Consider the following 23307-nt stretch of genomic DNA (forward strand, 5'->3'; position numbering starts at 1 on the left):
CGGAATGTCGTATATGTTGCGTAGAAATGTGTGTGTGTGCGCTGTTGACCATTCAATATTTCTGTTCATTTAAATGGAATACAGAATTCTTGACCCCACTATCTCTGTAAAGACAAGAAAAAGAAGGTTTAAATGTTGTGAGAGCGGCCAGTGAGGTCGGCCTCGTCTAATCTTCCATCTGCGTCTGAAGCAACTTTAATAATTTATCCTAAGAACTAGATTTTTCGCGAAGAAACATTCTTTATGTTCTGAAGTCCCCAATAAGCCGGCATCCATATGAGGTGGACATTCTGGGTCTGAGCAGTGAATCATTAATTCTACATAATATATATAAAAATGTTTCAAAACCTTTTTTCTGGACTAAAAACAATATGCTTGCAAGAAAAGCGGCCCTTCATTGAACTTTGTATTTACGGACCTTCATTTCCGGAGTGAGTGTCTCTCCCTCGCTGCCTCTTAGCTACCATTGGTCGAGTCCGTCACCAAGATGTCTGCTCATTTCTGTTTGGGATATTAAAATGGCGCCCGGGAGTGCAGTAACTAAAATATTTGCTTTTCACCTCTGTACTGAGAGGTCCGGGTTCAGATCTCGTCTCAGGACATTCTCTCTCTCTCTCTCAGTGACACCTGTTCGCGGGGCTACCAGTCGGGGGTTAGGGTTATCTCCCGGTGATTTCCCACTCGCTCTCTCCTCATTGTACGAAAGCACCTCGAGGTAAATCTGTCCCACCAAAGTAACCAACCATAATAACAGTCTTTTCTTCTTTAGTCACTTTTACAATTTGAGACTTTCCATTTTACTTGAGGCCCTTGTGAATGTGTAGATGAGAGATCAGACAAACCGTCAGACCGGACGATACGGGTTTCTTAGTCGCGATTGGCTAACCCCAGCCTTGACCCCAAGTCAGTTATCCAGGACAATCAAGGTTCAAGGTTGTATCTTTCTTTCTTTAAATTATTCTGCAGCAAAACTGAATACTGTAAGACATTTTGTAGGATAAGAAATATTCGTCAGACAGGTGGAGGCAGGCAGCAGCTTTGACAACCTCTGGCACCTCGACTGCTGACCACAGATGTTTGTCACATGTAACTACAGGTAGTGTGACACTAAAAGGTCAGCCACCAAGGACTCAAAAACCCTTCGACGAAGTCAGGTGTCAACGACACTGGACACTGGTCTCTGGGTGCTGGTCGTGTCCCGGGTCAGTCGCTACAAATCAGTTTCCTGTCCTATCACAACCTGCCATGTGTTTGTGGCGATGCTTCTCAAGTTCAAATAAGCCGCTGGCTGTATCGGATATCAAAACATGTTGTTCTACAAAAATCTACAGAATGGTGGTCGATTTCTGTGAGGCGGAGTGCTTGAGATAACTGTAAAATAAACACCACAACGGCCTGCTGGACGATTTTCTCCAGACCGCTGGGACGTGGCTGGACGTTTAAGGTTCAGCAAATGGGACAAACAAGAAGGTAGAGTGAATGTAGGATCAAAGTGTTCTCAACAAAGGCAAAAAAAAGACCTGAGAATTTAGAATTGTAGAGGGAGGCACGATCTTCGTCTTTTCGCAGTTCCTCCTTATTTCATGACATGATGTAGACTGTTCAACGTGTCTTTCCTGGCCGGAAATTTCCAGTTGAGTTTCCTAATCATTTTTCAAAAGAATGATTTCTGTCGTCTGCGGTAGCTACGAGCGACAGTGTGAAACAACCGGGAACTCACCGACTAACACTGAGTTCTAGTCTGAAAGCATTGAATGAAGTAGGTCAATGGACAGATGAAATCACTGACCTCGTAGCCGCTTGAGTCAGTTAAAGAGGCTGGAGATGAAAGTTGCGACCTACATTGTCTGGGAGGACACGTGGCTTGCGTTACCTTGATTATGGTTTACACAGCAACACTAGACACACAGCAACACTAGACATTATGGTTTGCACAGCAACACTAGACATTATGGTTTACACAGCAACAGAAGCAAGGGGAGAAAAGTAAACAGCCCGTGACGTGCACTCCCCCACTCCCCCACACAGTGTCCGCTGTACCTCCCCCACACAACGAAAGCGATACCACGAGTAGTTCAGTCAGACTGGTGGGAGGAAAAAGAGTTGAAATATGTCAACATATAATGTTTGTCAACACGTCTGCTGTTACGGCTGTTATTTGAAGTTCCCGGTCTCACTCACAGATCTCTCGCGCTTTCATCTCTGATGCGTGGCGAAATGATTTCTCGGGGATGAGATTGATGAACGAGGAGGGCGTGTGGATGAGGACTGGGCAAGGAGAGGAGGTGATCATTGCGTTGTTCTCTCAGCAACGACAACTGGCGAGACCACGGAAGGGGACGTGGCTGTTGGTTGGTTGGTTGCTTGGTTTATTTATCAGGAAAGTGCTTCAACCTTGCGGAGATTTCACGCTATTGGGGAAAGGAGGTGGATGGGGGAGGAAACCGAGGTACCCGCAGAAAACCGCCGACGCCCAGCCCTGCGAACAGGTGTGACATACAGAGTGTCCCGAGACGAGATCTGAACCCTGAGCCTCTGACTGCAGTGGTGACAAGTGTTTTAGCCACTACACTACCGGGAGCCCCACGTGGCTGTTGTCTTTTCCAAGCCTCTTCTTTTCCTCCAATTTTTTTCTCTTTCTTCTCTTGGATGTCCATTCATCTGCCATAACACTCCCTTTAACAGTCAGCATGCGTGGAACAATCTTGGTTCCAGAAATGTTTGTCAACCCAAGACAATCACGAGACTTCTCCAGTCTACAGATTGTTTCTTTATCTGCAACCATGTCTCTTTCTCCCCTTCAGTTCACTTCCCTGTCTGTTATTCCATTTGGTTTACTTCATCTCCATTTATCTTCCTGTTCAGCAAGGACACGCCAACTTTCCGAGATTGGAAAACAATACTTTCTCTACCAATCGATGTGTTTATTTTCAATCGAAATACTCCTCCCTCATCGGAAGGCGGCTCTCACCCCAGCAAATGAGGCCAAGTAGGTGAAAACGTTCATTTCTCCCTCCTGTCGACTGCCTGTGTTTCTCCTCAAAACACCGACTTTGTTTATTTTCTAGGGCCTTGCTCAAAATTTTATGACGACTTTGAGGTCAAACGAAAGTTCTTCGACAATAAAATTTTAATAGACTGACGTAGTCCTATCGGCCATGTTTGTTTAGAGAGACAATGTGCAGGAGCTTCTTGAGTTGGTCCTCACGTCACATCCTCTTCTCCCGCACACAGAGTCGTCTGCTTCTTCATCTTTTTCTTCACTTTTTTCAGCCAAAACTAACCTCAAGCAAAGTTTGTAGTCCTTAGTATAATTCGGCGCAACATTACTGTCTTTGTCATTATGAGTTGATCGGGTGGGTTAAGGAGGTTTACTGCCTGTTAATGGAAGTGTCTGGCCAATGTATCAATCAGCGACTTAAGGACTGTCACTAGGACGTTTGACAGCCATGTTGTAGTGAGTGAAGTCGTGACTCTTACACACCGTGACTCACACGACAACGGACTAGCTGAGCAATGTTTCTGTACATGAATATGTTTGTCTGGAGTCACAGTCACTATCATCTCATTGCTCTTCAATTTACCCGAGCGTTGTCTTGGAGACGGAGGTTTCGAGTCACTACAGTAGCTTACAGTGTTACGTGAATACTCTGTGTGTGTGTGTGTGCATGTGTGTGTGTGCATGTGTGTGTGTGCGCGCCAGGTCGTGATTATGGAGACTTTCCGGTTACAGTGAACAACAACGAGATATTGTTATCACCCTTAACTGCATTTTAACCCCTAATGCGCACAGTTCACAGCCAAAAACATTAAAAATATTACTCATTGAACTTGCACAATAATATTTCATATCTCTTGAATGACACGAAGCTACCAGAAAGCGGCGTTGCTTTGGTTTCCCCTGTCCTAAATGTCACCCGGGGTGAATTTCTTTGTTTGCAGATGTGAGCACAACTCCAAGGGGGAGCTCATCCTTCACTACTACAGCTGCCGCACCGGGCTCTTTCCTCTGGTTGTTGGTCAGTACCTCCCACAGGGTCAAAGTTCAGCATCTCTTTACACGCCTAGAACTATCTCCCTTTAGAACAACTTTCAACGCCTTTTCCTTCTCTGAAAGACTCCCACAGATGTCTACAGTTTTCTATTAATCCTGTATAGAGAGTGTGATGTCCTAGTCCATTTGTTACTACAACAGATAAGCAGTCAGGGACAACAAGAGGTTGAATCAAGTTGTACCCACCTGCTCAAAGATTATTGGAACGGCCGAGAGATGGTCCCCACTGTTTTACATTGTTTTACCTCCGTCAATACGAGAGCTCACATTGGCTCTTTTTCCATTCTGAAGCAAAACCGGAAGCTTATTTACTAACGAAATCTTCTGAAAGTTAACGCGCAAAATTCCTCTGTCATCGGTTCACTGTGTATGCGGTCTTTGTGATCTACCTGACTAAAGAACATCATCATCCTAATGCATCTTACCGTAGAATGATAGACTCTTGCTCTTGTTTTATCTCACTTCAAGCCTAGAAGCCTAGTAAATTAATCTGCAACTTTATTCTCATTGGGAGATGTGCATCCTTCTCGTAAAAATGTCGACTTTTGATGGACTGGACCATGTCACGTGATGATCCGACTTGTTCAGGTCTGATACGGGCGGCGGGCACGGAGATATTTGGCCACACGGTGGAGCTGACCAAACTGACCAGCATCAGGGAGGATCTGGGAGAAGGAAGACTACAGGAGCACTGTACCTTCAGTGTCCACTTTCCTGACCTGGACGACACGGACCTTCCGACTCCACTGCAGCGACACCTGCTCACTCGTCACCTGGCCATGCGCACCACCCTGAGGGTGCCACAGGGGGTGAACATCTACCTCCTAACTCGCTAGTAAGCTACAAGTACCAGTCACTTGTTTGTTGAAAGTATCAGTCCTTTGTTTCTTGTGTCGCTAGTAGGATGGAGGTGTCAGTACTTTGTTGTGCCAGAAACTGTTTTGTTCAGAGCCTGTCGGTTTTCGCTGCTAAGTGGTGTGTTTAACCAGAGACCGAACACACACAAAATTTTCAAAAATCTTCAAAGCTTATAGGTTAGTTCAAAGAGAGCAGAACTGTTTCCAGTTTCAAGTGGAGGAGTGCTGCTTTCCAATTTCATTACATTCCACCCACGTCATTTAATTTATTTGAATGGTAAGAATTAACTGTTTGCCTTTGACGCTCAAGCTAACAGAGAGTACTTCCTGCCATGTTTGTCCCCCCCCCCCTCACCATTCCCCAACCACTTGACTGTCCTCTATTCATATCGACTCCCCCCTCTACTTCTTGCACTAACCTGTAGTGAGCACGTTACACGGAATGGTCCCTGTGACAGGTCTTGAGGTTGTGTACTTGTTTACACAAGATCTGGAATAACCAACACGCTGTCCTCGTTTTATCTATTCAGAAAGAGGCGTCCATCACGCTCACGGGGCGCCAGTTCTGCCGAACGTTTCCCTATCACGTCTTCTTCGACGACAGTTTGACGATACTGCAGTGTGGGGAAGCGCTCAGACGCCTGCTGCCCGCGGGCATCGGCCCAGGCACCAAGATGGGCGACGTCTTCACGGTCCAGTACCCTCGCATGGGCTGGTCCGTGGACAACGTCAAGCGCTTCACCAACACCATCTTCATGCTCTCCATCAAACCCAGGAACGGCTCCACGCGCAAGACTCTCAATATTAAAGGTGCCAGGACTTCTTGCAATCAAAGTTAATGTGATTTCAGGACTATGAGAGGTGATTAAAATATTACCTGGGATCTGCTAGGTCCGTGCTAACAAAGTTGACATGAGCTAAGGGCAGCATTATTGCCTGTCGGGTACAACTGTTTGAGTATAATCAAGAACAGACAAAAAGATAGCATGCTTGAGTAACCTCAATATTGAGTTAAGTCTTTTCTTACCTTACTTCTTTGGTAAAGTTGACATTTTAAAATTAAGTTTATTTTTTTTAAATTCGTGATTCAGTCACCTTCTTGAATGGCCGTCTGTACCTCCTTTGACTGACTGACTGACTGACTGACTCACTCACTCACTCACTCACTCACTCACTCACTCACTCACTCACTCACTCACTCACTCACTCACTCACTCACTCACTCACTCACTCACTCACTCTGCGTGATCAGGTCAGATGATCTGGCTGGAGGACGAGCAGCGTGTCATGTTCATCGGGTCGCCCCGCCTCAAGTCTCTGGATGAAATGAAGAGGATGAACATCTACATGGCTGACATCCCTTTGTTTGACGTCACACGTGAAATAGTTCTGCTGTATGAACAGCGTAACGCGGAAATAGGTATCACGTGAGTACTTCGTCACTTCCTTTATTCTGGATCCATTTTGTTAGTAAAGGTCGCATTTTTGAACATCATATATCATCTTTATGAGATATATATATATCAAAGTTCCGCCTCACAAATACCACTGACAGGCAACAGTGTCATGTTGAAAGAACTGATTTATCTTAACAGCTCCACTCACTGCTCGACATCATTTTTCCCTTTCATTGAGCAAAACACGTGTCTGACAAATAAGCGCAAAAAAGCACTTGTACGGTGTAATAATATTCAAGTAAAATATAATATGATGAAATAGTCCCTTCATGAAGTTTTGATATTACGCCCTGATGCTAACGGCTGTAGAGTGTATAAACGCACAAAAGTACAAAAATCAAAGGTGCGCACACAAGCATAGCAACATTTTTCCCCTTGGAAACAAAGATTTGATTCCATTCACTTGGCGCGAGGTGAAGGCTGTACATCACTACACCACTACACCACTACACCACTACACTACTACATCACTACACCACTTCATCACTTCATCACTACATCACTACATCACTACACTACTACACTACTACATCACTACACCACTACATCACTACACCACTACACCACTACACCATTACATCACTACTACATCACTACACTACTACATCACTACATCACTACATCACTGCATCACTACACTACTACATCACTACATCACGACACCACTAAACCAGACCCATTACTATTTATCTGAAGTGAAGTTAAACTTTCTTTTTTTCAAATTTCCAGACAAAAGCTAGACCTGACTATGGCTGAGCTCACCCGCACCTCCCTAGCGCTGGAGGTAGAAAAAAGAAAGACTGAACAACTTCTTCATCAGATGCTGCCACCAAAGGTTGCCATGCAGCTCAAGAACGGTGACATCGTAGAGGCGGGTGGGTTGTGAATTTATTGTCAGTGAGAAGGCAGTGGAGGCGGGTGGGCTGGGAGTTGATGTCAGTGACAAGAAAGGGCAATGAAGTAACAAGGGTCTGGGTTTTCTTTGCTCTTCCTTGTAAATGTATGTGACACTATCTCTGATTTTGTGGTGGACATCTTTACACTAAATAACCTATACGCTTGCAAATATTTAGTGGTATCTCACATTTAAATTCAGGCAACGTTTATTCGGTTGACATTTTCTGTACTTTTAACTCAAATGTAAATGGCCAAAACTGTTATTCTTTGATTTCCCTTGAGCTTAGCATGAGCGATGACTAAAGTGGAAGAGGAGTGAATATTACTTATTTTCATGAGGTTAGTTTTCTACTGCTGCTCTTGTACAGAAACATTCCAGCAAGCTACCATCATGTTTAGCGACATCGTCGGCTTCACCAACATCGCCGCCACTTGTCCGCCAGAGACCATCGTCAATATGCTTAACGACATGTACGAGCGCTTTGACCGCGCCACCAACAGCTGGGACGTCTACAAGGTGATCACTGCGTCCTCCACTTTGTCACACAACTGTTCTCTTCTGCTTTTTCCACTTTGGGTCACTTTTCACAACTCTGTTTTCACAACCTCTAATATTAAGCGTTCGCGACGCTGTCACGTGAGCTTGAGAAGATGTCACGTGTGTTCGCGACGTTGTCACGTGAGCTTGAGAAGATGTCACGTGTGTTCGCGACGTTGTCACATGTACTAATCACTGCAGGTTGAGACGATTGGTGACGCCTACATGGTTGTAGGCGGGGTTCCAGAGTTGAGGGAAGACCACTCGGAGCGTGTAGCCAGGTTTGCCATGACCATTGTACAAGAGGCTGTGCAGGTGCCTTCCCCTGCTACCGGATCACCTCTACAGGTTTTTATCTTAAAGTTCAAACACTAGCCTGAATAAGATTTTTCTCGAAAGATCGGGATGTAAAGACTTTCAAACCTTTTAAAAAAAACCCATATTTCCTTCGTATAATGATATTTTTTAATTTTACTTTGATGTGTCATACTACTGGCTCACTCGGTAAGATGTAACAAGTGACAGAGCTTTACCTTCAGAAATACAGTCTCTCTCTCGCTGGCTCCCAAGACTGGCATGCATGAGATAAATCTCTGCGGCTGATTTATCTCTTTGGTTCAAGGGAGCCGAAATGAAGGGCTGAAGACCGACGGTCAGTCTGGGAGAGGCCAGCGAGACTTTAATGAGAAATGTGATTGATGACGTTAGCACACGCGTGCGCACATGTACCTTTCCTGCTGCCTCCCTACCTTCCTACCTCCCTCCATGTCGTTGCCGCACTCACTCTCTCCAGTCACTGTTCCCCACCGTCTGTCCATGACGACTGTACTTACACGCACCATGGTTTGCAGTAGACGGCGTTAGTCCTGGACAAATGTTTCATATAAGTTTCCTTGGTCCTCGTCATTGTAGCTTTCGGTTTAGAAGGATGAAAATCAGTTCTGCCAGTCCCAAACAATAGCTGTCTACATTATGTTGTGACTTCAGAGAACTGTCTGTGTCTCACGCATCATGGCTGTTTACTTTAATGACAGTCACAATGCTCGGCCTCGGTTAAAATGTGAAACAAGTCAGGTTAATGGATGGTGGACTGCTACTACTACCACACACATACTAAGGTTAATGGACTGTGTACTATTACATACAACAGGGTAAATGACTGTACCATCCATTCATCCATCCATTAATCTTTCGTTCTATCGCTTCTTCCATCCTTCGCCCTAAGTAATAAACTTACATTAGTTTTCCAGCGTAAATTGAGGGTCTGTGAAGACCATAATAGTATGAACCACTGACGATGTAGTTTTCTCCTGTCATGGAGGACATCTGTAGTTTTTTTCTCATCAGTGTTCGTCTGCGTGCTGCTCCTTGTTGTACCTGGTCCCATAGAGCGCTGGCTCCATGTCCTCCACTACTATGACTTCAGTTTAAACCCAGAGAAAACTATTCCTGCTTTTCTTTATTGTTTATTTAGTTAGCATTCCAAAGTTTTACATTTCAGTTTGGTTATATTCCTTACTGAACAAAGCTTAAGATAGTGTACAAGCTTGAGATACTACATTTGCTGTCATTTGCTCGTCATCTTTGAAGAGCTTGCAGATTCTTACCCTCATCTGGATTTTTTGGCAGATCCGGGTGGGTATCCACACAGGGCCAGTGATGGCGGGTGTGGTGGGCATCAAGATGCCACGCTACTGTCTGTTCGGTGACACTGTCAACACAGCCTCCCGCATGGAGAGCCACTCCGTCCCCGGCAGGATCCACCTCAGTCGCGAGGTCTTCTCGTGAGTATTCCACTGTTAGTAACGTAGCTCAGTCACGTGATCTTCCTCTGAGTTCCCACACACGACGGTGGACTATTGTCGAAGTTGTACCGCAGGTGGAAGGTGCTCTGACGAATCTGACATATTTTAGCTCAGTTACTAGAGTAACAGTTGAACCAGTATTAAAACCTCTCCTTTATTTCTTCCTTTTTCTGATATCTTTTTCCTGCCCCTCCCTGTCAGAGAAGCTCAGTAAATGTACTTTACTTATCAACATTGGACCTAAGGGAGCTTCACTTACAGATCTTCTTGTGTGTCTGCAGCCAGCTCGTGAACAAGGGATTCCGGATGAAGAAAAGGGGACTCATTGAGGTCAAGGGCAAAGGTCTACTAACGACATACTTCCTAGTTGGCGATGGGCACATCAACGTTACTGAACCGGAAGACAAATTTATGTCATTTCCTGTCCTCACAAACGATGAACAAGAAACGACAGAGCCCGTTGCGTCTTACGTAACCAAACTTTCAGAAGAAGGGAGCACAGACAGTGGACATTGTCTTGACAGCCAGGAGAAGCGCAAGCACGTGAGGAGCCAGCACGAAGCACCCGACCGTCGGGCCATGCCCATCTCTCCACGAGTTGTTAAACCCAACTACACCTTCCTGTCGTCTGCTTCCAATCAGCTGCAGCCGACATCCACGGAAAAAGTTCGCAGTTCTTATTGTTCTGTGTTATGACCTGTTGCATTCGACGTTTGTTCTTTGTGCTCTGTGTCGTGGGCTGGTGCATTCCATCGACTCCCCGCTGATTGCTTCAGGGATTGCCGAGAAGATGAAGGAAAGACGGCTTCCACACTGTTGTCAGACAAACCGAGGAAGATCACCATTGCTCACGTGACACTCAAGACTTGTTACCCATCATGTACTATTTGTTATTGTTGTCGTGACATGATACATGCCGTGGTGTTCGCGATGTCGTGCTGATGACAGGATACTTGCTATCGATGGCGATGGCGATGGCGATGGCGAAAGCTTACGTCGCGGTTGCGAAGTAAACGTAGAGCTACTCATTACTTGTACATATTTGATAATATAGCTATTTGATAATGTACATATTTGATAGCACAACTATTTTCACTTAAAAGTTTATATTTAGCATCAGATTTACATTTTCACTTCACGGCTGTAATGTTATTGTCACTGAGTCTTTAGATCATATCACGAAGTATGTAATAAATATCACTTTGGTTACAAATGTATACTATCTCATTCGACCCAGTCAACATAGCTTGATCATGGATGTGTAGAGGTGGATTGCTGTCTGTCTGCCAAGACCAACGCTTAGCCTCTTGCGAAGTTCTCCGCTGGTAGTCTTGGCAAGCCTAAACAATGAATGTGACTAAACTGGAAGCTTTGTAGTCGCATGCCTCGTTTTAGCAATTAACTAGAAAAAATCGTCTACCAGCAGTCCAGTGATATAAGTTTGTGGCTTGATCGTAATGATCGCCAAGGATGCTACCAGCTCCAGGAAGAATAACCTCAAGAGGCACCCTTGGTCTGCCGGTCACCTGACGTTTGAGTTACCTCCCTTCCGCTGTGCTGTAATCATCAGTCAAAATCTTTGTTCTACACGTCAAGACACTTTCAGCAATGTCTGAGACCTGGAGAAAGACGGTCTCGCTCACTCAGTCTACATGTAAAACCTCCATCCGCGCTATATGGACTTAGCATCGGCATCCATGGACCAACAACGCTCTCCTAGCGTACAGGTGTACGTGAGGCCTCCGTGTTTGTCACCGCAACAGTCAGCCGCTCACTGTTGCCATCTGAGCGCTTTCATAGTCAGAAGAATCCTCTTTCTTTTCATTGTCACGTTCTCCCGGGCCTCCAACTCCACGGATTTAGCTCGCCATAATTTTTTTCTTTCTTTTTTCGGAAAGCGAGCTCTGAGGTCTCGTCTATCATTCGTCACCGCGACAGCGTCCGACTCAGATGACAATGGAGCCTTCTCGGGTGCCAGACAGGAAGCTACGGCGCCGGTGTCACGATCTGAACCTTCACCCGAAACAGCCATTCGACCCACGCAGTGCGCATGCGCCGGATGACAAGCGATACGCATGCGCGCAGAGAAGGTCGAATCGCTGTCGATATCCGGCGAGATCTGTCTAGAGTCCAGGGGTGGGCAATTAATTTTCCCAAGGGGCCGCATGAGAAATTGGGATGGTTTTAGAGGACTGGACTAATATAGTTAACTAAGTTTTACCCAATACTGTATATATAGTATGCATACTGGCGGGCGGGCCGGTCAGAGACAGGAGGCTGGCCGGATCCGGCCCGCGGGCCGGCCTTTGCCCAGGTCTGGTCTAGACTGTAATGATATAATCCGTTGTAAGATGAGAATTCGCTGACATGCTAGGACAATATTTGTATTGAAAACAACGACGTAATGTGCTGAGACAAACATTCAGATAATTTCACGTGGCTTTGTTCTTTTGGCTGAAGCAACATTTATGTTTTCAAGCTGGGATTATCCCTTCTTTTAGAGCTCCAAGACCTCCGAGTTGCGGCGTTAGTGGTGCCTCGTGCTAACATTCCAAATTTTGTCCTTTCACTACAAAACTTTCTTCACGAAACTGTTTTCAGAAAAACCAGACACTCCCCCCTAACAGCGGTTCGGTTCTGATGCTCCAGAAGTGCCGGACGAGCGCCAGTTGCCCCAAGCTCAGGCTATATGAAGCCTTCCACAAGCTTTTCCGTCGCTACAGCAATATAAAGCGTTGCCGACTACCTAACACCAGCTCGGAGAAAACAAACCAAGCCACGTTTCGTTGTCTGGCTGTGACCCCGCCCCACAGGTCGTTTTAAGCCCTCCTTTATTACCTCGGCCACGATCACTTCAACTCCTTCTCCTCTAAGAAGCCCCTTTCTACCCGATGCTAGGGACTCGGTCAGACATCTCCTCCCCAAGCTGTTACAGAAGAGCGTGCAGGAGGTCAGATGTCTTCTGCAGAAAGCTGCCACGGAAAGTAACCCGTGCGAAATCCGTCCCCACCAGGGATTACCTCTCACCTCGGTGTAGTGCCTAAATGCCTTCCTTTCGCGTGGCCGGAGGGGTGTATACGGTGTCCCTCGACCTCATGGCTGTTTATCTTCAGTTATTCTTCCTGGGCCTGGTAGCATCCTTGGCTACCTTAATGATCAAGCTGTGTGGCCGGGTAGAATAGGATAAAGGCATTTAGTGCGCATTTACAGAAAATAGTTTTACTTTAGGAAAAAATTTCTTTTTATTTTTATTGCAAAAAATAAAGTGTAGTGTTTTATTTACTGTTTTATTTAATGTTTGAATGGGCTAAGATAAGCTAATATACTTTGAAAAGCGTTCTTGATGTGTTTCTAGTTTTCAAATGTTGATTCTCATTCAAACATACCATTTTTGCGCGCACACACACACACACGTACGTGTCATACAAACAGACAAGGACAAACAGAAATTAAGAGACTACGCAAAAATAACTTTTGCAATTGTATTACATCAGGTTACCAAGCATGCCTATTTATCTGTCACTGGAATATTGCTTTATAACGCACCCTTGAAAGAAGTATTTGTAAAGATCGACGTCAGTATATTAAGCTGCAGTCGGTTTTGAGGAATCAGGTAAACAATTTTCATACAGTATTCTGCAAACCCAGCTACTGACAGTCACGTGTCTGTTCCGAACTCTCTCTCTCTCTCTGGTGTCCCTCATCCTTTTTCCCATTTCCCGATTAATTAGTTAATGTTATTTATAGATTTACGGCTCTATTGGTATGAGCATGAACGTAGATGGTATGAGTTTCTGAATAGTTCCATATAGCAGTCAGAATCAAACGAAGTCTACTTGGTTATTATCTCTCACAGACACACGCGTGTACGTCTGTGGTACGTGTTTATAATCGATTTTGCTACTTTTAGTAAACTGTCTTCACAGTAAAAGCCTTTTATTTCGTTATTGCGTGTTTACTCATTTGTTATACATTTCTACAGAATGTTTTTGTGGTTCTTTTATTGTTACCCTAAGAAATGTCTGTCTCGCTGACTGCATGCTGGTTGGCTGTTTGCCTGCAGATGTTCGTTGTGTTCTCGTACCTTAGTGTAACGTTAAATCATTCGACTATGAGAGGGAAATAGTGTGCAGACAAACAAAATCACTTCCTTACCATCTGTCAGATAACAGTTCAATAGCACGGCATTACTAATTATTATAGCACCCTTAACATGGCTTAGTAACTGATGCTAACATTTTGCTGGCAATAATAACACTCGCGCTTTGACAGACCTAATATAAGTACATAACACACCCACCTCCTCTTTATTGTGCATAGCGATCAGTGTTTCAACTCTCTGTTTTCATTAGAGATACTACATACGCAGTAAATACAGGGATTTTCTTTTCGTGACACAGATCGATTGATCAATGACTTGTGCAGACGCTGTCCTCAATCAAGGGAGACAATATCCCGCTGCTCATTGTAATCTTCCCGGAAGTTGCACATCATAAGCCGCGCCATCTTCTTCCGGTTTGTAACCAGCACTTTCACCACACGCTTCAATCATGCGGCTGGAAAAATGTTTTTTCTGTAGTGCAACTATATATCCAGGTCATGGAGTACAGTTTGTTCGCAACGACTGTAAGGTAGGTAATCATCTGTCAGTAACAGAAGTGTCATTCTCTGTCTTGTCTGTGATTGTTGTCCAATGAACTGCCACGCACGAAGACTGGTACATCTACACCCATGATGTGCAGTACAGAATCGCAGGCAAAAACCCGGATCTTTAAAAGCGTTTGAAAAAATAGTAGATGAACAGTAAAAGAAAGAGTTATTAGATTAGAAAGCTAAAATTGTTGGAGAAACGGTTTATAGCCAGTGTCGTATGCTTCCCGTTGATGTGAGTATATTTTTGTTTTTATATTTTAGTGCTAGTGTGTTTTGAGTACGACGAGCCACTGAATATATTATGGTGTCTAAAGTATTATTATTATTTTAAATTTTAGTAAGAATAATTTTTTGCATGCACATTATGTTGTTTATTTTAGTCATTACCACCAAAATATGCGATGTAAAATGTTGGAAATAGTGGATTGGAAGAGCAGAACTAATCATGCATTTAAGTAACTTTGTTGATCATATTTTATGTGTAGATCTTCAGATTCTGTCGGTCCAAATGCTACAAAGCATTCAACAAGAAGCGTAATCCTAGAAAGACAAAGTGGACGAAGGCGTTCAGGAAGGCTGCAGGTAAAGAACTCACTGTAGATCCAGCTTTCGAGTTCGAAAAGAGGCGCTTTGAGCCAGTGAAATATGATCGAGCACTGTGGCAGAATACAGGTTGGTTGTTTTTAATTATTTGTTCTTACGAGCTGTTGATCTGTTGTTTAATACTCACATGAAGATGTAGGATAGTTGCTTAAATTAGTAAATATGAAGTGTATTGTAACCAAGAATAATAATAAATGCATAATTTGTAAAGTGCATATTCTTAGCCCCTCAGGAAAAGACATGGACAACACATAAGGGACAGGAAAATAAACAAATAACATATGAACTATGAAAGAATAAACCATACTGATGATGACTCAAAACAAATGCAAAGAGGCACCAAATAATAATAATATTAGCATCATTGGTATCAATCTTAAAAATTAACTGAGATATAAAATAAATATGCAAAATAAAGCAAAACAGTTTGTTCATAGCAAAATATTGTTGTAAAAGTTTATCAAATGCATTCGTTCATTTTCCATATTCTTGTAGTACAAGCAATGAAGAGGATAGAGGAAATCAGAGTAAAGCGACAGAATCAGTTCATTTTGAACAGGTATGTATTTTTTTTTATTTCTTCCCTATGGTCAGTTTAAAGTTACTTAAGATTAAAATTGGCTTCCTAAGTATAGATTATTCTAATGATTTTTCACCATTTAAACCCTATTTCTGTCACTTAAGTTGTTCTGTGTCATGATAAGTTATATAAAAATATTATGATTATTTATATAAACATCTGCTGAGTACGGGATTCAACATCACAGTGATTATCAATTGTACATAAGCCTCTATAAAAATTTTGTTCTTGGAAATATGTGACCCTCCACGACAAATGAATCTTAAGTCGCGCGGAGCAGTTTTGTGCTAAAGGCCCTGAAAGGTGATAGCGGTCAATTTTGTGCAGTTTGACTTTTCTTTTAAAAATGGATTGCTTGCTTGTTAAACTATCAGTAAAATACACTGCTGTGTTAAAATAAAAGTTACAAATCGACTTAAAATACATTTTAATCGAGATACCCTACAGCATCCGTACCAATTTCAGACGAAATTTAAATGCTGTTTCGATACTGTTTCTTCGTCATAACCCATCGTGTTATACTTCGACAGAAAGCCTGCAGTGTGTATGTTAAACTTCTTTAAAGAATGGTTCAAATATTAACCGATCAAAAGATTTGGCTGCAAAAGTTTAGGAGTAAACAAACCTGGTCGGCCATCTTGACGCTAATCTTTGAACCCACTTTTTTCAAAATGGCCACTAACATACTTTCCCACTTCAAACGTTCATAACTTACTCAATTTTAGAACTAGAGCAACAACTTTTGTATTAAAAGAAAGTTCAGAATATGTACTTTTTAAAAATATGTAATTGGACAAATCTCAAATTTCCGACTTAAGACTCATTTCGTCGTGGAGGGTTACATATGATATACTTAATTTTCTTGACAAGAAAGCACTATTTTACCATGGAATGAGGTAGAAACAGCGTCTCTCACTTAACTTTCATCCTTTATTATAATTTTATTTTTCTATTATGTTTCAAAAACTTCAGATTTGTGTGTACCTGCGTATCAGAATCAAAAGTCAAGGTCCGAGTATTAATATACTCATATATTAGTGCTTAGAAGAGATAAGTGAATGGTATTTGAGGCAGAACGTACATGAATGTTCTCATCTGCATTTGTCACATTTTGTTGGACTGAAGTGCACAGTAACCTAGTCATATTCAGTTTCCCTTATTAGCAATAGGTCTGTGTTTAGTAAGCTTCTTTGATTTTAAGTGAAGGAGTGTTATGCTATAGTGTGCTTTATATGAATCATATACACCTTATAATCCTTCCTAATGATTGGGGCACTTATTTGGCAGAGAATTAGTGTTTCTTGCACAGTTAGAAAGGCGCTTTTTACATCTGTTTATTGCAGATTAAAGAAAGGGAAGGAATTGAGAAAGGAGGCTGGTATTCTGGATGTGGAAAAGAACATTCATTTGGTGAAATTACCTGCAGGTATGTTCGACATATTTCAACACCCAATCTGTTCATATCTTATATTGAAGTTGAGGGATTGCTTTTTAATGATCATATGTATTTCTTTGTTGCTTTGAGTTCTAATATTAACTGTGGTGTTCATTTTCAGCCCGGGCAGCCAAACTAGAGCAGAAGCTGGTGGAAGTCATCACAGAGGAAGAGGATCATGAACAGATGGACAACTGAAATGCAAGAAATAATGAAAGTTTTGTGGTCTTTAAAATGGCTCATTTTGGAATAAATAGACTTAAAAAGAACTGCTTTTTATGTTCTTCAATGTGGATGAGATGTTGTAGCCTTACTTAACGAACTGACTAATAGTCACACAGTTTATAGTAATTATGACAACTATTATTTCACCTTTCTGATTTAGTTCTTGCTATTTTGCTGATGTTTGTAATCCCTAATATGCTACTGTCTGATGCAGTTAATACCAGTCTTCTGTTAAACGAAATAATTCTGGAGGTTTTGGGCAGAGCTGGAGAAATGAATAATTTCCCAAAGAATGTATAATTGTGGTGGAAAGGAAATAACCAAATGTGTGTAAGAGTTGAATATAAAAATAAAATCTTTAAAAGGTCGTACCCTTTCTGTAGAGTTGGGTACCCATTTTTGTTTTTTGGGGGGGGGGGTGCAGTGCTACTCAAGTATCAAACCAGAGTGACTCTTAGTTGAGATGCCAGCACTCTAACCACTCTGCTATCCACTTTCCCTGTTGGATAGGAGGAAACTTCATGGCAGACTCAGGTGTCTTCCTTTCAGGAAATGTTTTTCCTCTCCACCATATGTTTGTCCAGCTGTTATAAATTGTTACATAGAAAGCCTGTCCCTTTCTTGCATCAGCAGACACTGAATGTAATTATTGTGTGTGCTGCTTAATTGCTTTGTAAGAAATAATAATGGGATTTATATAGCAGATTTTAACCAGAGGCAAGCTCAATGCACATTACAAAATGTAAAGGGCAGTAGTTAGGGTGCTAAATGACAAGGGTGTCAGAACAAGGTAACCATAGATGCACAATCAACATTTCCAGGAACATAAGCGCAGAGAGAGGTGGAAAAAGTAACGGTAAACTAATTAGAGAGATGTCCATTCTAGGAAGCATGTAGCATCCCCAATCAAGGAAAGGCAGAGAATGAGCAATAGCTAGGCCTCTAAAATAAAGTTGTTTTCTGCTTTAACAGTTGTTTTTTTTTTTTCTAAAGGAGACAAACTAAAGATCAGCTGTAATTAGTAAGACTTATACAGACCACTTCGTTTGGCTAAGATAATCAAAATATTGCTTATGCAAAGGCATACTATATCTTGAAGCTGTCCATGAAATAAATTAAGTCTCATACCCTTTAATCTACTATAGTGCTAGATATTGCAAAATACTATTGATAAACAGATCTATGTACCTGCTTATCAATTTGGATACTGACCATCACAGTTGCAAAAGCATACAGCATAAAAGTTGGGGAAGAGGGATGTGTTAGCACATTTTAAATGGAAATATGGCGATAATGGTTATCCTAAATGTAAGCTGATTTTCCACTTGTGAGGCTCATTTTGTTCGTGCATACATCTTGCTGCACAGTGAGGACTAATCCGAACATCAGGAACGGGGAAATGTAAGAAATTGTAAGACAGGATCAAGTACCTCTGGAAGAAGTAAGCAATAAAATGACTAATTCCTGCGAGTGATAATAATACTGTCAGTTTCTCGTTGCAGCACAGATAATGCGACGCTACACATGTAGTACTTGAAAACAGTAGCAATCAAGTTCAAATTTCTCTGAATGGTAAATTATCTCCTCTTTCCTCCCCCCCCCCCCACCCCGATGTCGTGCTTTCTACTTTCCTTTTTATTTACTTACCTGTTCACTTTTCTTACATGTCTTGTTGTTCTGTAAGATTATGCTGCACATAACTGGAGCTTCCACTGTCGTGGACACGTGGGTTTTCTTTTTTTTTAATCACTTGTTAATCTTCTCGATATAAATTATCGTGGACGTCTAATGCTGCCTCCCTTGCCACTCTAATGTTTACCATAGCAACACACAGCAAGGAAACATCACTCCGCTGGTATCTATCTAATAAACATATTATTTAAATATAAGTCAACGAAGTTTTACAAGCAGTAACGCTACTAGTCGCTGGAAGAAATGAAACTTATGGATAGGAAGAATTTAAAGGCCTAAATTCCACTTTCGGAAGAACTGTATACACACGCTGAACTGGATTCGATATGTACGACGAGCAACAAACATCAGAAATAGAGGGATGGAACGAAATAAAAAAATCGTACAATGTGGGAATTGGTAAGTTAGGTAGTTATAAATTGTGACAAAGTAAAAGTCTCATACATATTGTGAACTTTTTTCTTCAGCAGTTTTTGACTAGCTTTTATTCACTCACTGGCTCGTTTACTTCCAAACCCCGGCAACCATTTTTTCTTTGTTTTTTTTTTTTTTTTTATTATTAAAGGGAAAAACAAATATATGTTAAGTCAACACAATTCTAATTGAAACAGATTCTGTTTTTTTTCCACATGCTAGCCAGGGACAAAAAGGCAACTAAATGATATCAGTTGACTGAACATTTAGCTGTGACTGCATATATGTGTCTTGCAAATGGTGTAAATTATACTGCTGCAGGAGTAAGCATGAGTCTCCAAAATATTTTATGTACGTAAAAATAAAAGACTATAGAGGAGCATAACATGCACTGTTGACAATCTGGTTTTGCAGAAGCTGCTGCAGAGGCGAATTTATATCTACAGAAGACATTAGGCAGTTGTCTACCACCTGCTTTAGCAACCATTGCCACCCTTAAACCTTGCGACCCTATTACATTTCTTGCTCACTACCTGTATGAATATAGGGTATGATAATGTCCTTATCAGTGATGATGATGAATGAATCTTAGCAGGTATATAGGTGTTCATTTTGATATATTAAATTGTGGATTAATAAAGTTGTAATAAAAGATTTTCTGGTGCATAGATTACTGTGTGGCATAGACTGCTGTGAAACATGCCATGCTTAATATATTATGAAAAGCCATGAAGCTTTAGTTTGTCATGTGCCGGGAATTGCTTGTCGATTTAAAGTATGTATCATGACTTTTTTATTTTGTCTAACTTTTTTTCTTTCTGAGCTAATCAAATGCTCCTTAAAGAGGACCTTGTTTAGATTATAGTCTTGTATGTGCACCAACACAAAACGGTTTTGCTTCTAAGACATGATCCTACAGGTTATAAGTAATGGTCTGTCGTTTTCCAGTTTTCTGGGAACATGTCAAATGCTTGATTTTTTTTTTTTTGTTTTTGTGGGAGGGCAGGTGGGCTTAGAAAATTAATTGTTTTGGCTACTTCTATTTACAGGAATTCCATCCTCTGCAATCTACCTCTTCTGCAGGGTTAAACTTTAAGGAACAAGAAAATGTTTCCATGCTTCCAAATTTTATGAAAAACGTCAAGGTGCATGATTCTAGTCACTTCAGAGCAAACTACTTGTCAGACTTAAAATCAAGTGTACATCATGAAGTTATCCATCTGTGTAAGATAATTGGAGATATTTTTGATGACAGTGACATTGAATAGTGTGAATTTTCTAATAAAATGTGTTCCAAGAGCTGTTGAGTGGTGCTGTCCCCTGAAGTATACATCCAGTTTCAACTATGACAACAACAAATATTAATACGATGCAGCTTTGAGAATTGCAGCATAATTGACTTTTGTTTCTTCATTAGCATTTGCTGAACCTACATAGTATTTAGTATGTCTTCCAGCATGCAGTAAATGTTCTTGTTGTTCCACATGATTTATTCTCGTGGTGTTCCCAAACACTCAGGTTTGAAGTGTCTACATTCATTTCATGTTTCTGTTGCTTTCACAACAGCCGAGTCACAACTCACAGCTTTTGTTGTTTTTGTTAACTCCATATTCAGTAATTGTAACTTGCAGTTGGAAGCTTAAATGTGACTCATAAATCTAATGGATTTTCTTTTCGAACTTGTGTCTATATTTTATAGAGTTAATTCTCACTTACACACAGACTAAATGAGTGAGAAAGAGAGAGACGGTGAAAATGTAAGCTGCTGTTTGTCGTCTACCCCTAATAATAGGATTTCTATTTGGAACACCAGAGTATACTACTTCTACTACACACACACACACACAAAATTATGTAAATAATAAAATGGAATTTTTCAACTATAACTTATAGCTTGATCATGCTTTCTGAGCAAAAAATATTAAAGTAACTCCTAACCTCAAACTAATAAATATGCTTCATTAGTAATTAACCACACACAAACTAAGTTTTTTTAGTAACTATACACACAAAGACAAATTAATGTATAAACTTTTTAAGTAACTAATTGGAGGACCTAACACCAACCAGATAATTCATCCCACCCTCTTCCAAATGGATTTTATTGTCAATTTTGAATCTGCCATTTCCTTTCAAACTACCATGAATGGCCTCATCCTCAGCGTAGCAAAATAGTGAAACACTTGTGCTCTTGCACTTGCTCAAATTTCAAAGATGTTAGTTTTGCATTCAATACAGTGTAGAAGCTTCAAGGCTGATTTCTGATTTTGATCTTCTAAATCAACTGGTTTTGTTAATAGTGGATTTGATTTTTTTTTTTTTTTTTTTTCAACTTGCAGACAGCAGAGGGTTTATGTAAATAGTCATTATTCGGATATTATTACAAGCACCGGCTCCATACAAGGCTGTTATCACCCTTATTGTTCATTATGTACACTGACAGCTGCAGAAGTATGGAGAAAATAGCTACCTCATTAAGTTCTCTGATGGTACAGTATTGTTGAGTCTTTTGCAAGAATATAAGAAAGATCATGGTGTGCCTTAACAAATTCTGTACAGTGGTGCAGCAAGAACTTCCTCAAGTTAAATGTAGATAAAAGAAATGAACACAGGCTTCAGGAGGATCGAAGATGATATTGTTGCTCCCAGTGTGATACAGTGTTGAAACTGTTAACTCAATCCTTCAGGTTCTAGGCACTGTTTTGGATTGGCAGCTCAAGTGGACTATAAACACCAAACAAATTGTTAAACGTGGCCAGCAAAAAATGTTTCTTCTGCATAAGCTAAACAGTTTTTCAGTTAGTAAAGCAATCTTGGGCCGTTTCTATCAGTTGTTTATTGAGTCTTTTGTCTTTTTCATTTGTATCACAGATGAATTGTCAGTGGTGCACATGTGAGAGAGAGAGATGAGATGTTGTACATGTGCATTTGAATAGTCTATTTTTTTTTGTTCATATTTTTAGTCTAGAACTAATTGTGTACCTATTCATATATATAAAAACTGAGCACCTTCCTTGCCCTCTGGGAACTAATAAAGTTGGTCAATGTTATTACTCCACTCTTGATATCCCTTTCCTAGCTTGTTGAAGTTGACAATGCTTTGTGTGCTAACCACCTACATGCCCTCAAAACACTGATACATATATGTGATGTACTAATGGTCTCTACCTCTACCAGTTTTAAGGCAGTGCATTTGCAATTTTTGTCTAGTCTTATGCTCATCACCTCAACCTTGACCCTTGCCATTCCTGACTTCACAGAGAGCATTTTGACAGACCCTTCCAAGCCTCTAACACAAGTCATAGCACAAAAATAAAACTAGCTGACACATTGGGCTTCTAAATATATATGGCATCAAAAGAACATCTGTCCTTTGGCCAAGTGGCTGCACATGTAAGCATCAGAAACTAAATCTGCTCTTTTCCCCAGCTTATACTTTCCCCTTCAGCATGTGGTCTAGAGTCATGAACACTACCACTAACTAAACCTTCAAAAATTACTTTGATGTCCCTTTGCCTAACTGGCTCGAGGGCAACTGCTCTCCCTCACTTTTCATATTTGTCAGCTGATCTGTGTGAAGTTTGTGTCTAATGTTCATCAGTACATCTGTTACGATATTTGCAACGTTCCTGAATGGATGTGCCACTTTTCATCTTTTTCTGTGCCATTTTATTTCTATTGTCACATCTGTGCCATTTTACCATTACTTAGATTTGAGATGTACATATCGGCAGTGTCAACTTCAAACTCTGATTACCTTCCTCCAGCTGCTAGATGAGGCCTCTAGAAATACCTCCCAACTCAAAGAAACCTTGTAAATATATTTTTCTTAGCCACCACTTTTGTATATATTCACCTCCCACTCTCCTTTGATACCTTACCTTATGTTTAATACAAATTATTTTCATAGTACTTCATTACTTAGTTCCCCTCCCCCTGCCCCCCGTAAAGGGTGAGGGCTAAATGGAAAAAAACATTTTCTTGCTTATTTTACCTCTTGTTAATAAAGAATTGTCATTGTCATTGCTTCACAATGTCATCACAGCAAGCTTTGCGTGGAGTACAGATCAGTCTGCAATGATTGACATCGTGTACCT

The 23307-nt window shown here is 41.3% G+C and overlaps 2 protein-coding genes across 2 annotated transcripts in view; both read left to right on the forward strand.

The window, feature by feature from the left end:
* LOC112572998 (guanylate cyclase soluble subunit beta-2-like) overlaps positions 1-13536 on the forward strand; it is a 38081-nt gene extending 24545 nt beyond the window's left edge. The window contains exons 5-14 of the mRNA XM_025253030.1: positions 3943-4019; positions 4643-4889; positions 4955-4970; positions 5442-5721; positions 6164-6338; positions 7098-7243; positions 7634-7782; positions 8005-8151; positions 9433-9587; positions 9890-13536. Coding sequence (XP_025108815.1) covers positions 3943-4019; positions 4643-4889; positions 4955-4970; positions 5442-5721; positions 6164-6338; positions 7098-7243; positions 7634-7782; positions 8005-8151; positions 9433-9587; positions 9890-10304 — 1807 coding nt within the window. The 3' untranslated portion in view covers positions 10305-13536. The remainder of the gene's footprint in view (positions 1-3942; positions 4020-4642; positions 4890-4954; positions 4971-5441; positions 5722-6163; positions 6339-7097; positions 7244-7633; positions 7783-8004; positions 8152-9432; positions 9588-9889) is intronic.
* A 545-nt stretch (positions 13537-14081) lies between these two features.
* On the forward strand, positions 14082-17148 carry LOC112571462 (probable ribosome biogenesis protein RLP24). The gene is made up of 5 exons (XM_025250440.1): positions 14082-14239; positions 14747-14933; positions 15360-15423; positions 16788-16870; positions 17001-17148. Exons 1-5 carry the CDS (start codon positions 14159-14161, stop codon positions 17075-17077), a joined length of 492 nt encoding a protein of 163 aa, XP_025106225.1. The 5' UTR covers positions 14082-14158; the 3' UTR covers positions 17078-17148.
* Positions 17149-23307: the final 6159 nt, after the last annotated feature.

The sequence above is a fragment of the Pomacea canaliculata genome, linkage group LG9 (genome assembly GCF_003073045.1).
Source record: "Pomacea canaliculata isolate SZHN2017 linkage group LG9, ASM307304v1, whole genome shotgun sequence".
NCBI lineage: Eukaryota > Metazoa > Mollusca > Gastropoda > Architaenioglossa > Ampullariidae > Pomacea > Pomacea canaliculata.

Coding starts and splice junctions, on each gene's coding strand:
- LOC112571462 (XM_025250440.1), top strand. CDS start 14,159: ATGCGGCTGGAAAAATGTTTTTTCTGTAGTGCAACTATATATCCAGGT. Junction 14,934..15,359: donor AGCACTGTGGCAGAATACAG/GTTGGTTGTTTT, acceptor ATATTCTTGTAG/TACAAGCAATGAAGAGGATA. Junction 16,871..17,000: donor TTTGGTGAAATTACCTGCAG/GTATGTTCGACA, acceptor GTTCATTTTCAG/CCCGGGCAGCCAAACTAGAG.